The sequence below is a fragment of the Cicer arietinum genome, chromosome 3 (assembly GCF_000331145.2).
Source record: "Cicer arietinum cultivar CDC Frontier isolate Library 1 chromosome 3, Cicar.CDCFrontier_v2.0, whole genome shotgun sequence".
NCBI classification, from domain to species: Eukaryota; Viridiplantae; Streptophyta; class Magnoliopsida; order Fabales; family Fabaceae; genus Cicer; species Cicer arietinum.
The window spans coordinates 59,468,371-59,484,745 of NC_021162.2; the positions used below are offsets into that span (position 1 = coordinate 59,468,371).

General features: G+C 31.5%; 4 protein-coding genes across 4 annotated transcripts; 2 read left to right on the forward strand and 2 right to left on the reverse strand.

Annotated features, from left to right (window-relative positions):
• Positions 1-149: 149 nt before the first annotated feature.
• LOC101500924 (uncharacterized) lies at positions 150-1,237 on the reverse strand. Its single transcript, XM_004492512.4, has 3 exons — positions 707-1,237; positions 539-613; positions 150-432 (listed from the first exon to the last, which is right to left on the reverse strand). Exons 1-3 carry the CDS (start codon positions 1,124-1,126, stop codon positions 307-309), a joined length of 621 nt encoding a protein of 206 aa, XP_004492569.1. The 5' UTR covers positions 1,127-1,237; the 3' UTR covers positions 150-306.
• A 1,321-nt stretch (positions 1,238-2,558) lies between these two features.
• On the reverse strand, positions 2,559-7,278 carry LOC101501255 (uncharacterized). The gene is made up of 7 exons (XM_004492513.4): positions 6,634-7,278; positions 6,396-6,476; positions 5,957-6,031; positions 4,396-4,440; positions 4,215-4,304; positions 3,459-3,560; positions 2,559-3,063 (listed from the first exon to the last, which is right to left on the reverse strand). Exons 1-7 carry the CDS (start codon positions 7,204-7,206, stop codon positions 2,881-2,883), a joined length of 1,149 nt encoding a protein of 382 aa, XP_004492570.1. The 5' UTR covers positions 7,207-7,278; the 3' UTR covers positions 2,559-2,880.
• Positions 7,279-10,121: 2,843 nt separating this feature from the next.
• On the forward strand, positions 10,122-14,460 carry LOC101501564 (serine/threonine-protein kinase AtPK2/AtPK19-like). Its single transcript, XM_004492514.4, has 7 exons — positions 10,122-10,258; positions 11,111-12,051; positions 12,302-12,384; positions 12,467-12,587; positions 12,691-12,864; positions 13,194-13,301; positions 13,919-14,460. Exons 2-7 carry the CDS (start codon positions 11,401-11,403, stop codon positions 14,216-14,218), a joined length of 1,437 nt encoding a protein of 478 aa, XP_004492571.1. The 5' UTR covers positions 10,122-10,258; positions 11,111-11,400; the 3' UTR covers positions 14,219-14,460.
• Positions 14,461-15,315: 855 nt separating this feature from the next.
• LOC140919836 (serine/threonine-protein kinase STN8, chloroplastic-like) lies at positions 15,316-15,876 on the forward strand. The gene has a single exon (XM_073366494.1). It carries the CDS (start codon positions 15,316-15,318, stop codon positions 15,874-15,876), a length of 561 nt encoding a protein of 186 aa, XP_073222595.1.
• The last annotated feature ends 499 nt before the right edge of the window (positions 15,877-16,375 follow it).

The following is a 16,375-nucleotide window of genomic DNA, read 5'->3' on the forward strand; positions in this document are numbered from 1 at the left end:
AATGATACCAAATATCTAATTAATATTCTAAATAGCATTGTCAACAATCTCTAGTTTAAGTACTAGCATTTTTTTTATTCAAACCAACAAAGTGGAGTTTTATGTTTACTTTCATAAGAGAAATGTTGAAATCAACAGAATACCAAAGCTGAATATAAAACTCAGTGTGAACCACTTTCATTCTTAAAATGTTACAAATTACAATAACTATTAAAAAACAGTATGAAATTCAAAGTAACGGGGAATGAAAGGCATAACGAGAAAATTATGTATAGAAAACTTCCCCAAAATAGTATTGCTTAATTATCAGATTTTTTGTGTAGTATGTGTTTGTGAACAAGCTGAACCAGGACTTTCAACTACTTCACATTCTCCTCTAACAGATTCCGATTCCGATTCCGATTCAGACGCCACCGTTTCCTCTGTTTTCACCTTCTCAACAACAAAACAAAGGTACATTTCTCAATTTCAATTCACAATCGATCAATCTGTTAATGTAAAATTGCAAAATTAATTTCTAAATTAGCACATAACATACCTCCGATGGCGATGGTGCTTCGTTGACAATCTTTTCATGTTCCTTCTCTCGTAATGTTCGAATCGGAGAAACTCTCTGTTCCAATAAAAAAAAATTTAAAATCAACATTGAGAAATCGAAATCGAAATTAGAAACGAATTGAACTGCGAAATATTTTGATGTGCGCACCATGCATCGATACTTGAGTTCCTTCAATCGGAACAATCGATCGACTTGGATCTCGAGATTCTTCTGAATCTGGCCTCTCTCTTCCATCTCCTTCATCTTCATGTCAAGCATTTCTTCTCTCTCTTTCAGCGTTTTCTCCGTCTTCTCCTTGTCTGCTTTAAGTCTTTCAAGCTTCTTCTTGATCGCGCTTAGCTCCTCGGCGAGCGAGGTTTCCAGAGGAGGAGTCGCGACGATATCACGGTTCTCCTTGTCGGTGTCCTGGATCAGTGTGATCTCGAAGCATGATTGATCGGGCTTGGGCTTGGGCTTTGCAGGAAGGAGAAGAGTGAGAGCAGCAGGAGTGTTTTTAGGCTGAAGTGGTGTCCGGCCAGATCGTGGCCGGACTTTCGGTGCTATGGTAGTGGGTGTTTGCATTTGCATTTGGTTGATTTGTAATTGGTTTTGTTTTGAGAGGTGAAGAAATTGGGAGAGTGGTGAATAAAAGAGGTGGAGTGTGGAGATGGTGATTTGGGTTTCGAATTTGAAACTAGTCAGGCGCTAACGGCTAGTGCCTTTTTCTTTTGTTTTACTTAGGCTAATGATTTTTGCTTTAGAAAAGTACACATTGGATTCTTAGACAATTTTTTATAAAATACATTCTCACCTAACTTTAAAGGTGTCTAGTTCGGTTAATTCAATAATAATATTAAAAAATTATTTTCTTCTCCCTTTTATATATGTCTAAATAATTTATGTGTGGTTGAATTTATATAAATTATTCAGACACACACAAACACACAAAAGAAAATATATAAAGAGAAGATAATTTTTTAATATTATTATTATTAAAAAAAATAAAATAAAATATTTTGTGTGTCTAAGTGACCAAACAAGAATACCTCATAGCTCAAGTGATTATTTAATTTCAGATAAAAATAGTCATTATTTAATTTGTTTAGATATTATTTTTAAATTTATTTAACTATTACAAATAAATGTTATTGTAAACTTGCATATCACCTTTTTTTTATAAAAAAATTACTGACAAATTATTTCTTTTTATGCTTACTTACTTACTTTGTCATTTATCAAACATTATGAAATAGACTTTCATATCGAATAATATTCCTTAAATTAGACTAGTTCTGTATACATGTTAAAACTTCAAAAAAATGTTTATATATGGATTTTTTTTAAACAAGAACATCTATATATCACTCGCAAAATTGAAACCAATATAATAAATTTTGTTCTGAAAAGAACCCAATACATTAATATAATATAATGCATATGTATGTATAATCCAAAAAGACATCTTCATTACTTTGTTATTGTTTATTTGATATGCAATGTCAAAACTCTTCTCTATTTCCGTAAGTGTCATGGGAGATTATATTAATTAACTATCCTTTTTAAACAACATTTTTCATCAAACTTTAACAAAACAGTAACATTAAATTTTGATCATTAAAAGAAAAAATTAATTATTTTTAACTCATTTAATACTAGTATTTCTAATATATCTCTACTTTAATAAAAATTATTTAATGTCAATAGTTGAGTATGTTTGACATTCAAAAAAATAATTTAATAAATTTAAATTATGTTTTATATAAAATCTATAAAATTAATTACATTTAATTAATTTTTTTAATAACAATGAAAAATAATTATTTTTGTTAAAATAGAACTAGAGGGGGAATTGTAATTGTAATGCTTGAAAGGGGGGATTTCCGGTGTCTTGATGTAAAGGAGGGGGGTCAATGGAGGTGAAATTACATATGTCAATTGATTATAAAAGGTGGACACTTTCTACGTTGTTACCCAATAGAGAAGCATATATTTATAAAAAATAAAATAAAAATAAATTCCATCCATCTCAAACTATGGGATATTTCATATATTACATAATTAATAGTTCACCAAACATTTCATCGTGGAATAGCCGAATAGGCAATACAAGCAAAGGAAATTGCTAAAATAAAAAATTAAAAAATCTAGAGAAATTCAAGGAAATTAACTATACAAAAGATAGCCTATTTACCAGGAGAAAAAAAAGGCTATTAAGCATTTCTAATAAGCTTATTTAAACTCCATTATTTCTTATAAAATAGGTCTGTATATGAAATTTATGAGCAGGGAACCCGTTTATTCTTATCTAGTTTTAGGCGTGTAAATGCAGAAAAACCATGAGATTAGAGGTAGTCCATAGGAAGCTCCCAGTTATCTTCATTAGTATCCCAATCTCTTGGATTGGGTTTCTTTCTTCCAAAATTTGTCCTTCTCCTTGAAACACGGCCATATGTCACCGATTGTTCAGATTCATAATCTTCAACATCATCAGCTGAAATTCCCACACTCTGGTTGCCCAAAAAACCCTAGTGGAGGCAAATACAATGTTTTATTATCAAATAGACAAAATAAATGACTTATTACCAAAACGCTAAAAGGATGCTTGAATTAACTTATCTGCAAAAATTTATAAACATGTTATTTTATATCATTTTCTGTTTATCACTACCAATTAACTGAACACTTAATCATACCAAACACTTCTAATTCAGTAAGTTATCTTAATAGCTTTCCGCTAAAAACTAATCATTCAACTTTCAACTAACTTGTCAGCTATTTTTTTTTTTTTTTGCTGGAGAGACCCAATCTGGAGGGAGAGTAAGTCGCAAGAGAAACATATTCAGCAGCTAAAACAATAATAGAAAGCAACTGAACAAGCAAACCTGGCACTTGGCAGTTCTATTTTTTGAACTAAAGGTACCTTTGAAAGCCTTTGTATTCGCAAAGCTGCAGCTTCATGTACAACAACAGCATCAGATAGTACTTCCAGTACATCCTCAACCAGCAAAGAGAACGTACTCACCTAAAAAAATTAAATAGAAAAATAAATATTGAAGAATGAAGATAGCAAGTTGAATTACTTCAAATTTGGTTGTTGTCCATGAAGCAGATTTATTCTGGGAGTCATACAACAGCCCCTAGTTCTTTCAGCTGCAACTACAACTGCAAGTTTCATGTGAACATGTATGCATATTTTTAACACATAATTTTAAATGCTCACTGAGATAGATGGGTAAAAGAATGCCCGACAGTGATGCATAAGCATTTTTTCTTTTAAACAACAGTGAGTTAACACGGATGGACTGAATTTAGGCTACTTTGACTATAAGGGACTAAATTGCAAAATATGATCTATAAGAGACTAAATGAGAATGAGACCATTAGCGAGGGACCAAAATAGGGGTTTTGCCTAACTTTTGTAAGTTAGCTTTTGTGGAGTGAGATTTAGCAGTGATAAGAATTTCCATTTTATTAAGGTGCCATATAAGAATCTTACTATTTTCTGAGGGACTACCGGTTTAAATATAACAAGTATATATAAGAAAAAAAACTGGAGGGGGGAGGGAGCTCCTATGTACTCCCTCGCTCCAATATTGCATAAGATGGATATGAATGTTTCCAATTAAAATGGTAAAATTTGTATTTCCAATGACCTTACAAAGAAGCAATCACTTACCAAACTTGATGGAATGATGGATAGTCCAAATGAGTCTATCTCAAGTTCTTCGACAGCACCTGAGTTGATGCTGAAATTGTAGCCACGCACCTAAAAGTTAAGATTTCCATAATTATATTATTAGAGATGAGTAAACCGGTAAATATTTGTACACAACATGGTGCAAGAAACATATAATCACCTTTCCAATATATCGTCGAGAGGGTGTTACAACTTTGTACCCAACCTAGCAAATACAAACAAATTAAGACATCTCATAATTTGTATAAATTTGACAGCAGTGGTAATGAAGCCAAGATTGACACCATGTAATTACTTTCTATGATGGTTAACTGAAAAGAGTCAATGAAATGGTTGATTCAAAAAACTCATATGAAGTACTGGAATTCTGGATAAAAGTGTGGAAAATCATAATTTCCACAAGAGATCACTTTCCGATTTCATAGGGATAGAATACAATTTGTCAGAACTAGCCAGGTATCTTAAGCAGAAATACGATAACTTCGATTTATTACTTGTAAGTAATTGGACCAACTATCATATACAACATGATTATTCGTTATAACAACTTAATAAAATCTGGAAAAGGTTCCACCACATTTATTTTTGTTTGTTTGTCATACCTTCTGGTTTCAATACTTAGCCAATTACCAACAAATATTTCTTCTTTAGATAAATTTTTAACAATTTACTGCACCCTCTCCACCAGGAAAAAAATCACAATTTCAAGCTACCTAGCAGGAAACTCAAATGAAAAATTCATTCAAGTTGCCCAGTGTAGAGAAGCACTCTAACTCCAATGTTCACTTCTAGTGTTATTGATAAAATAAAACCCTGGGTAGCTAGTGTGAGACAGTGAGAATATATTGAACACATTCAAATGAGATTTTGACATCCAGTCATAAATATTTAAATGAAGAAGATACTCTTCAGCAAGAAGAAAAAAAGCATCCAGAAGAGTGGATATCACATTACTCCTTACAAATCCATAAAAAATGCTGGTCCAACCAAGTGACAAGTTTTATAACTATGAGTCTCAGAAAAGGAATTAATATTATGCCATTTTATTTGTTATTTTATTTTCCACTTAGTTTTTGCTGGCAGCTATTTTTTAGGAAACAATTGTGACTGTTCGATCAAGACTAGGTTAAATTTTCCTCTCACATGCCTAGAGAGGGCAACTAGGTTCTATAAAACTCCCACCAAGGCGGGTCTAGAAAAGGGTTGAACCCATTGCGGATCACATTCCTAGAGAGGAAAGAAGAAAATAATTGGTTACTATCAAGGTCTTATCATAAATATCTTAGGGTTCTCTCTACCCAAACAACCCTGATTCTGTTCAAGCAAAAATGGGAAGAAAGGTACAAAAAATAAGCATTTAGACATTATCTTTGAAAGTGATTTAGATGTTGCACATCCTGTGACATGATCCATTACAAAGGAACAGTTGCAGATCAAATCGGGTATTATGTTGACATAATCTACAAGTCACAGGAAGCAAATCCAGTGGTAAAAGCCCTGATGCTTTGAGCAATATTATATTTACCTCTAAGGCATGTTTTCATTCTTGCATAAAACATGACTATCTTACATTGTTTCAGCAACAAATCAGCGATTGAACCTAACATAATATTAAAGAAGTCTTTGTATCGGTATTCTGCCAAACTACATAAACTCCTTCCGTAAATCATGTAAAAATAAATAATTCACAAGTTTAAGTCACATGAAACAGTAAAACATACCAGTGTCTCCAATCCAATCATTTTATATTCGTTGTCTATTACACTTTCATCTGGAACAAGGACAACATCACCAACCTGACAAACGAACAGATAAAACACTCAATGCAGTGAAAAACTCAAGAAATCATTTCCTGTCAAACCATATTTATTACTAGGGGTTACATGCAGCCACAAGACAAAGTTACCAAGTCATGTTGCAAATTATCATCAGAACGTGCAATGCATTGAAATTTCGAGCAAAAAGATTTACAACCCCCCTCCAACAACAAACAGCACCCATATTAACATGTTTCATTGAAGGCAATAGAACTCCCAAAAAAGTATTATAAAGTAAACATTAGGGTGAGTAGAATATGTCTGAAGCAAGCATATAGACAATATCAATCGAATCTTAATGCAGTAAAAAAATTGGTCTCTCCTGATTCCAAATTTATCATACCTGACTGATATCCTCAAGAAGGAATTTTTCTGAATCCCCAGAAAGCAAGTTTGACCTCACCTCTACAAACAAGACCATCCACTGAAAATGAAATTCAGCAAACAAATAAACTCCTCAGGCCCAGAAAAACAAATACAATAAGCAAAACAAACAATATAATAATATAAATAAATTCCAAAAAAACATTGAACAAAGAAAGAAAGAAAGAAAGTGCTATCATCTTTTATTCATAACTCACAGAGGTGGTGTCCACCCAAAGCTGGGAAATGAATCCCAAGCTAAGAGCAGAGTGAATACTGATCACCTGCTTTGCCAACAAATTTGACCTTCTTATCACTTGTTTACCTCTTCTTAATCTCAAATTACCACCAAATTTCTCAACTTTATCATCTTTTCTCAAATCATCATCTCTACCTACATCGTCTTGAACCCGAATCAAATCATCTTCTCCCAATTCATTTACACTTCCTTTATCATCGTCATTTTCATTGGGTGAACCCTCCTCTTTGAAGGGGCTTCTCTCTAACTCAAGCTCAAACTCAAAATTGTTGTCCTTGGTGTCCTCGAATTCAAGTTCATCGTAAAATCTTTGACCCCTTGATGGTGGACCATGACTTCCGTTGGAGCTGGAGCTAAACGCCGCGGAAACGCACTTGTTGTTAGCAGTGATTTTGGATAGTTTGGGAGAAAAGGGGGAAAAGGGGGAAAAGGGGGAAAAGGAATTTGGGTTAAGTTGGGTTCTGTTTGTTGGGGTTAGGAGTGAATTGAGAAATGATATGGCAAGTGGGTTTGTAGCGAGAAAGTCAGTCATAGTAAGAGCACAAGAAGTGGTGCAGAGACGGAGAGAATAGCTTGCTGCATGAAACTTTACGGCATCATTTATTATTTTTAAATTAAATAAAACATTTTAAATAATATATTATTTTCTTTTGAAACTTAAGTAAAACATAAAAAATAAAAATAAAAAAGTTGAAAATTACAATAATGAGAGGGGAAGTTGAATTCCTATTTTGATAAATAATTTTATTGTATTTTTTTAGAAATAATGACTATGATTGTTATTGATTTTAATTTTTTAAATTTATTTTAAATATTTTAATTAGGTTTCAAAAATAAAATATTTTATTTTAAAATGTATTGTTTAATTAAAAATTCATAAAATATGATATGACTTCTATTTAACCATACTAATGATGTCATCTCATCAAAATAAAGATATAAATTGCAAAATGTCTTAATTTTAAGAAATATATGAATTAAAATTGCAAAATTAAAAATTAAAAGACCAAAATTACTGATTAATTAAAATAAGAAAATTAAAACAGCAATATTTACATAACTCTTAATTTCAAAAATATATACAAACATGAAATCAATTGAAACATATTTATTGTAGTTTTGGATTTATCAAATTGCATTGCATTTAAAAGAAAAATTCCAAATAGCTAACAATAAAAATGTAATAATTATTTAACTCAACTAATAAATATTAATATTGTTAAATTGAATATTTTGTTTCGAATAGAGTCTTACTTATATAAATTATTTTTAATAATATTTAATATCAATTTTAAGATAAAAATATTAATTAGTTAAGAGTTAATATTTCAGTCCAATGTTTGTTGTGTGAGATAGACGTCGAGGATGTTATCAATTAGTTTTTCTCCTGCAAAACCTCGATTCGATGCATCTCTACAATTTTTTATCTCTCACTTCATTTTGTTTTTAATCCTCATTTTTTATTTTTATTTTACATTCTATCTCCTCTAATATGCAATCACGTTGTAAATGCAGAGTATTACATCAGGAGATCCAATTTAATTCGCTGCTGAAAGTTGTTGGAACTGTGGCAGCATATCATAACTTGTTGATCTGTAGCAGAGCACGCCTGCAATCTTAGGGTATATGTCTCGTCTTTATAAATAAAAAATTAATATTATGGTTAAATACGTTTTTATTCTTAAAAAAAAATTTGAAATTTAATATTTAATTTTTATATAAAAAAATTACATATTTTATTTTTATAAAATTAATTTATAAGTTGTTATAATTATTGATGAAAATAAAGATACTTTAATTTTTAAATTTTTAAATGATTTTTTTTCAATCATATTTAAAGTACTATTAAAAATTCATCCATACAAATATATCACTTTTTAATATGAGATGAATTAAATATGAATTTTTTAAATGTTATATATTTAAAATAGAAAATTCTTAAAATAGACGTGCCTATAAATCATCTTTTAAATTTATTTTGTGTAGATGAACTTTTTATTAGAGGTGTATAAGATCTTATCCGTTCCACAAACTTGTCTTGTCCCGTAAATAATGAGATGAATTTGACTCGATCTTAAAAAAATAATGACAACATAGAAACATGGTCGGGTTCATGTTATCCGTCCCAAATTACTTAAAAAACAAATAATTATTTTTTGTTATTATTGATTCACTTTCTTTAAAAAATTACCAATTAGATCATTAATTTAATAATTTATAATTTGTAAAATAATATTATGAATTACTACTGTTCTTAAATTAATTTGTTTATTATAAATTTCTTTATGTTTAATTGTTTTTCTTAAAAAAAGTCAGGTCGTTGGATTAAAATACGAGTTATGGTCTAAAATTTGGTTCGATCAAATATTAAAATCGAATAAGAGACATATCAAAATCGACATTTGTATACCCCTACTTTTTTATAATATTGTAAAATGTAGGCAAAATAATCATTTTAAAACACATGTTGACACTCTAACATGAACTAAAACTGCTAATATAATAATTTTATATGGACTAAAATATGTGATTTTGTTTATGTGACTAAAATTCAAAATTTTATAGAGACTTATTTAACTGATAATATTATACATATCTCATGATATATGTCTCATCTTTGTAATTTAATATTTCATTAAGGTCCGTCAAAATTAATGTGTTAAGATTTTGTTGTTGTTGATGAATTATGTCTATTAAAAATGATTGTATTTGAAGCGTGTTAGATATTAAATATGATTTTTTTAATATAATTTAAATATGAATTTATCACATTGTAAAAGTCTAATTTTTTCTGCTAAATTTAATCTCCATTGACCGCGGCGAATAAAATATGTAAGAGAAATTATGAAACAAGTATTTATTCTTTTTATTGTGATGTTGTCTTGAAAAGATTAGGCATAATAAGTAGATTATTTTATAAAATGTCTATTTATTAAAAAGTCACGAATCGGAAAATCATTTTACATTATCTGTCAATGAAAGACCAATATTTTGTCGTGGTATACAACTAATTTCAAAATATCATTATAAAAATAGAGTAATTTGAGAAAATAAATGATTGTTGTTGAATTTACATTTGAAAATACGTTTTCTATATTTTTTTAAAATCCACAATTAATTAATTTTATCTCTTAATAGGCCATGGTGATTTTAAGAGTGAGAATCCGTAATTAATTTGTCTCTTAATAGACCATGGTGATTGTAATTTGTAAGAGTGAAAATCCAATATTAATTATTAATAATAGAAAATTCTTTAATTTGGCATCCACTTTGGTTCGGTCAAAATAACCTGGGTCAAAAAATAAAAGATTTGCCTCATCAAGGTGTAAACAGAAAAGCAAAGTGTCAAACTGAAAAACAAGACACCACACACACACACAAACAGCATATTCGCATTGTGTACGATAGAGAAGGAGTCCACGAAATTGAGTGGGACCAATTCATCCACTCACATCACGCCACGTTTCACCAAAAAGATAACCATCCATCAAACATGTTTTAAGTTTCGACGCGAACCCATTCCCACCGAATAATAATAATAATAATATCTCTCAAAAACGTTCTCTTCCCCGCAACCTTCCCTGGTAACCCCCATTTCTATCTCTCTTCTTTTTAATTGCCCTTCTTTCTAACTTTCAATTTTTATTCGCATCATATAGGTTTGTTTTTTACTTCAATGGGGCTTGTTAATTTCTGTTTCGTTTATTTATTGTTTCATAATTACAAACCCTTGTTTTGTTTTTGTGCTTTCCGATCTGTGATTCGGTTTTTTGGATTTTTCGCTTAGATTCGATCTCGTTATATGATGTACTGTTACATAGATTGAAGTTTTATTATTCTTTTTTATATTTTAATTCCTTCTTTATTGCCAAATAACTATGAGGCTAGAAAAACCAGTTTTTTTAATTGTTTTATTAAGAATTTGAAATTGAATTGGAATTAGAAATGGAATCCTCCCTCTTTTTTTGTGGTTTTTATTTTTATTTATTTTTAATGGTAATTATGTATGTGATTGGTGGTAACTGTTGAATTGAACAACTTGATTAAGGGCTTATAATAAGCACTAATTATGTAAGTGCTTATGTATTAAGGATTTCTGTAGCAAAAGATAAAATATGGTCAAAGTGTTTTTGTTTAAGCTGTTAGTTGTTTCGATAAGGTCTTTCAAATAATTTCACAAGTTTTTATGTCAGTGGATATACCTCAAATAAGACAATCCACGCTAAATCTCTTTGATTGTTTTTCCTTTTGCTATCGGGGTTTGAGTTGTTTGATATTTTATTTATGGCAGTGCTATTATGGTATTATATATGATGATGACAATGATGATGATGATGATTAGATTAGCTTATGGTAACAGAGATAGTTGTATTTGAATTCTCTTGTTTTGTTTGTTTTCATTTTGTTTCCTTTTTTTTTGGTGAGTTGAAATACAGATTGTCAATTGGATCTTCATGAGTTCAACAACCACTGGAGCATACTTGGTTTCCTGTAATTCGGGAAACAAGAACAACGAACTCGTCTGCTGGATTTTGATCTGCTTGCTGCCAAAATTCTTGGGAAACTCATTTGCCTACATCAACTTCCTCCTCATTCAGGCCGTTGATAGGAGTCCATCAGCAGTGAGGGTGCTGGAGAACTTCGGTCCAATTAAAGTATAATTTTTTATTAGTCTGGTCATCAGCATCGTAAGAGCTTAGATCCTTTTTTCCTTGAGTGGTGAAAAATGGTTTCCTCTCAGTTTTCTGGTTTGACTATGGCTGGCATGTATAAACCGTTACTTTTTCCAGTAAACGATCCTGGTACTGCAAGCACAGATCACATTGAGCTAGATTTCTGTGACGTCTTTGGTCCACTTACAGTTGAAGTCAATAACATTGATTCCGCTACTGGTGAGTCCATTGAAGAATCCAGCGAGTTGGTTTATGATGACCCAGCAGTCATTTACACCCGCTCACATTCTCTGGTTGGTCCTTCTAATTGTATTAGTCAATCACTTAAACTCAGTAAGCTCACCATACACGAGTCTGATGATTCATTGGAACTAGTGGAGCGCCTCAGTGAAGAGACCATTGAAGACATCAAAGAATCTTCCTTTGACAATGTTGTCATTGAGGAATCTCTGAATAATGAGAACGCCATGAAGATCCAAAGAGTTAGCATTGAAGATTTTGAGATTTTGAAGGTTGTGGGGCAGGGTGCATTTGCAAAAGTATATCAGGTGAGGAAAAAGGGCACTTCAGAAATATATGCTATGAAGGTTATGCGGAAGGACAAGATTATGGAGAAGAACCATGCTGAATACATGAAAGCTGAGAGGGAGATTTTGACAAAGATAGAGCACCCCTTTGTTGTACAACTAAGATACTCTTTTCAGGTACTTGTTTTCAAATTTGTAAATAGGTTTTATAGCTTCTTTTATCTTTTGCTAATGGTTCATCTTATGTAACAGTGTGACGTAGATTGTATGTGTCGCCCAAAACTTAAATGCAAGCCACAGAAGTTTTTTAATACCCTGAATTTGATTCTTTGTAAATAAAATATTTTCTCTTGTTATTCAGCTTACAGAAGAATACATTCTCTAAAATAGAAATTAAAGGTGACGTGTTCTGTATATATTGTTTCAGACCAAATACAGATTGTATCTTGTGCTTGATTTTGTTAATGGGGGCCATCTCTTCTTTCAACTTTATCACCAGGGCCTTTTCAGGTAAGTTTAGCTTTGAGTTCTTTTGTGTCTTTTACGTTTCAGTTTTTAGTTTGCAGCATTAATGTCTGGTTCTGTTTTTCAGAGAGGATCTAGCACGCATATATGCTGCCGAGATTGTTTCTGCAGTTTCCCATCTCCACTCAAATGGAATAATGCACAGGGATCTAAAACCTGAAAATATCCTTATGGATGCTGATGGCCATGTACTTTGCTGTCCTCCCTCCCCCATATTTTTCATAATGACTTTTAACCCTGCTTTGTGCATGTCATAACTGACCAGAGATTTTGTTGTTGTTCATCTACTAGGTTATGTTGACCGATTTTGGCCTAGCAAAACAATTTGAAGAAAGTGCACGATCTAATTCGATGTGTGGTACGTTAGAGTACATGGCGCCTGAAATTATTATTGGCAAGGGCCATGATAAGGCTGCCGATTGGTGGAGTGTAGGTGTCTTACTGTTCGAGATGCTTACTGGGAAGGTTTGTATCTTGTTTCTTGTAAATTTGTATTGGATGTCCAGCGAAGATGGCTTATTATAGGGTTGTGAGCTTAAAATGCACTCATGTTTAGCTCATTTATGCAAATTAAATTAGTCAAAGTTAGAACTTAGAAGCTTATTAGTCTCTTGGCTCATTGTCAGTTTTAGTAAATTTCTACAACTTGACAGCGGGTGTTATTGAGTTAATTAGTTCATTTAGTTATAGGAGTACTATATGCTTGTAAAGTGTAATGACCTGGTAAGTGAATAACAGCAAGGTCTTTTTGTAGTTGCTAAATGATTGTTTTTGTTGTTTCATCTCCTCTGCAGCCGCCCTTCTGTGGTGGGAACCGTGAGAAGATTCAGCAGAAGATAGTGAAAGATAGGATTAAGCTGCCAGGGTATTTGTCAAGTGAAGCACATTCACTGTTGAAAGGGGTAATCTCTAGTCCACAAATTATATTTCCTTCAATTATTTTAAGACCAAATTCATCATCATCAGAAAATTATTTTATTTTATCTAATAAACTTTGAATAACTTTTGTCTTTAAGATATTAACTGTTAATTTAGGCATACCTAGAAGAGTTTCAATTCTGCAACATTGAAGAGTCTTCAATATAACTAGGGTTTCATTTGAGTTTGACAATTAACGTTTGCGACATGAAGCTTTTCTACCATTGACTTCAAACAACTCAAGTTTTTATCACATACAAAGGCTAATGGGATGTTTGGACACAGTTTAATTAAGCGCATGCATATCGTGAGAGAGATTATGTATAACTACTATAATAGAAAAGAGTTGAAAACAGATTTATGACTGTAAGCTATTCGGAGGAGCTTATGACATATAAGTTATTTTTATTAGCTCTTCCATACACTTGCATATATGCTTATGTTAGACAAACTCAAATTAGCTCTTCCAAATGCCCCCTAATGTAATATTTCTTGCAATGCTGTAGCATTTGTTTCATCTACACGAGATAGGTCATTTTCTAGTTTCAAATTTTATTTAGCTTTCCTCCTATAATATGGTTCCTTTATTACCGTGTTACAGCTTCTACAGAAGGAGGCACCAAAGCGGTTAGGTTGTGGAGCTAAAGGGATTGGTGAAATCAAAGGCCACAAGTGGTTCAAACCAATCAATTGGAAGAAGTTGGATGCACGTGAAATTCAACCAAGCTTCCGGCCAGATGTAGCAGGAAAGTACTGTGTTGCCAACTTTGAGAAGCGCTGGACTGATATGCCGGTTGTGGATTCACCAGCTGCCAGTCCGAATGGGGGAAATCCCTTCAAGGATTTCTCTTATGCGAGACCTGCAGCCTCTTTTCTTCAAATGAATAGCCCTGCTTGCTAACTTCATGGTTTGCATTGACTTAAGACAACACTTCTTTTCTTATGATGATTAGGTAGTAAATTGTATTAGTTGTATTTGGTTGAGTGAACAGTGATACACTGTTACATGAATTGCCATAAAAAAAACATTTGTGAACTTTGCATTATGTTTGTTCCTTGCAGCTCTACAATTGTTGAGCTGACTTTGCTAGAACTTGTTATTTGAAGAAAATAAATTGCATTATTCTATACACTTTAAAAAAATTACAAAGTATCTCTATTAGGGATAAAATGTTGAACTTATTTTATTTTAATTTGCTACATTCATAAGGATTAAGTGTGCTTGAAGTAATTTTTGCACATAACTTGCTTTATAATCTGGTAATGATTGTGATTACTTTTGAAAATCTTAAAATCGACACCCACATGCCAAACAAATCCGTTTACTCCAAGGTTTCTTCTGTTTTTTTTTTTTTTTTTTTTTTTTTTTTTTTTTTTTTTTTTTTTTTTTTTTTTTTTTTTTTTTTTTTATCTTTTATTTTATTTTATATTATATGAAGCAACAATAAGAGCAAAGACTATTCACTAGAAACACACGATTAGCTATTTGTTCAGAAAATCTAAAGACATTGACCTAATTGGCAAACGAATACAAGAAAAGCTTAAAATTCAATCCATATTCATCGTAACAATAATGTCCATGAGTTTATACTTTCAAGGAGCTACATCCATGTTTCTACTTTTAAGAAGCTACGTCAATCGTCTTCGGCAGTTCAAGTAATTTTTATGTGTTGGTTTACCGGAAATTACTTTTACTATATAATCTGAAAAAAAATTATGCAACATAAATATGCTGCATTTTTTAATAAATATTTAAGGAGTGTCCTAAATAATTGTTTTTTTTTATTTTTTATTTTTGTCATAGATTGTTTGAAGTTTTTGGATGAGGTTTCAAGTGATTTTGAACCAATAAAATATGTAGAAAAACAGGGGGGATAAAGTAATGAGAGCAACCTATGCTGACATTATTTTATTTATTTTTTTCAAGTTTTTAAGTACATGAAAAACTAGCTGAGAGACACAACACAACACTGTCTTTTTTGTCTTAAAATAACAACCATGTCTTCTCTACTCTCTACAACTACAACTACACTTCAACATACTCATAATAAAATCTTCTTCTCTCCTCTAAAACTCACCACCTCATTTAACAGTTCTTTCTCAGCAAACCATTTCAACACTCATTCTATTATAAGGTGCAATGCACTTTCTGATATCATCCCCAAAGACTTATTTAAGAACACTTATTATTTGGATCAGTTTCAGAGTGTGAGTGAGGACTTAACAGACATGCAAAGGTTTGGGATTTTGGTATTTGTTGGGTTGACATGGTTTTACTTAACTGCAAGACCAGGTGTTCTTTTTGGTGCCATTGATGCATTCCTTTTGGCTCCAATGCAATTTGTTTTGGATAGTTTATCTGGAAGGAGAAACATGAAAAGAAGTGATTTCTTGATTGGTAGTAAGATAGGAGAAGGGTCATTTGGTGTTGTTTATTCTGGTGTTTTGGTTCCAAAGAATGTGGATGTAAAAGAGATGATGATGCAGAAGAGTGGAAGAGGCAATTTGGATGCTAATTCTAAGGATAAAGTCATTCTTAAAAAGGTATTTTTGAGATGAGATGTTCATTTATTATATATTTGCTTCCTAACCCAATTGTTTGATTGTTGGAATAATCGTGACTTTCACTTTATTTGAACTAAATTGGTACTATTTTCTGAGCTTGTTTCTCTACTTGAATCTGATGCAACTGTTTTTACTTGGACTACAAACATATTTAATCAATTTTAAATTAAACTTCCCATCTTGTTTATTTTGTTCTTGGTAATTTACAAACTTATGTGGTGACATATGGCATGCCATTTTTCAACTTAGTTACATAAGATGTATGTATTTTATTCTTTTTTTATAGTTTTTTTTATCTTTTATTTTATTGTTTATTATATGAAGCAACAATAAGAGCAAAGACTATTCACTAGAAACACACGATTAGCTATTTGTTCAGAAAATCTAAAGACATTGACCTAATTGGCAAACGAATACAAGAAAAGCTTAAAATTCAATCCATATTCATCGTAACAATAATGTCCATGAGTTTATACTTTCAAGGAGCTACATC

Excerpts from the sequence above, each read along its gene's own strand:
- LOC101500924 (XM_004492512.4), bottom strand. The coding sequence starts at position 1,126 with ATGCAAATGCAAACACCCACTACCATAGCACCGAAAGTCCGGCCACGA. Across the intron at positions 614-706 it reads AACTCAAGTATCGATGCATG|AGAGTTTCTCCGATTCGAAC; the intron begins GTGCGCACATCA and ends TTATTGGAACAG. Across the intron at positions 433-538 it reads AAGCACCATCGCCATCGGAG|GTGAAAACAGAGGAAACGGT; the intron begins GTATGTTATGTG and ends GTTGTTGAGAAG.
- LOC101501255 (XM_004492513.4), bottom strand. The coding sequence starts at position 7,206 with ATGACTGACTTTCTCGCTACAAACCCACTTGCCATATCATTTCTCAAT. Across the intron at positions 4,441-5,956 it reads TGATTGGATTGGAGACACTG|GTTGGGTACAAAGTTGTAAC; the intron begins GTATGTTTTACT and ends TGTATTTGCTAG. Across the intron at positions 4,305-4,395 it reads CTCGACGATATATTGGAAAG|GTGCGTGGCTACAATTTCAG; the intron begins GTGATTATATGT and ends CTTAACTTTTAG.
- LOC101501564 (XM_004492514.4), top strand. The coding sequence starts at position 11,401 with ATGGTTTCCTCTCAGTTTTCTGGTTTGACTATGGCTGGCATGTATAAA. Across the intron at positions 12,385-12,466 it reads TATCACCAGGGCCTTTTCAG|AGAGGATCTAGCACGCATAT; the intron begins GTAAGTTTAGCT and ends TCTGTTTTTCAG. Across the intron at positions 12,865-13,193 it reads TCGAGATGCTTACTGGGAAG|CCGCCCTTCTGTGGTGGGAA; the intron begins GTTTGTATCTTG and ends TCTCCTCTGCAG.
- LOC140919836 (XM_073366494.1), top strand. The coding sequence starts at position 15,316 with ATGTCTTCTCTACTCTCTACAACTACAACTACACTTCAACATACTCAT.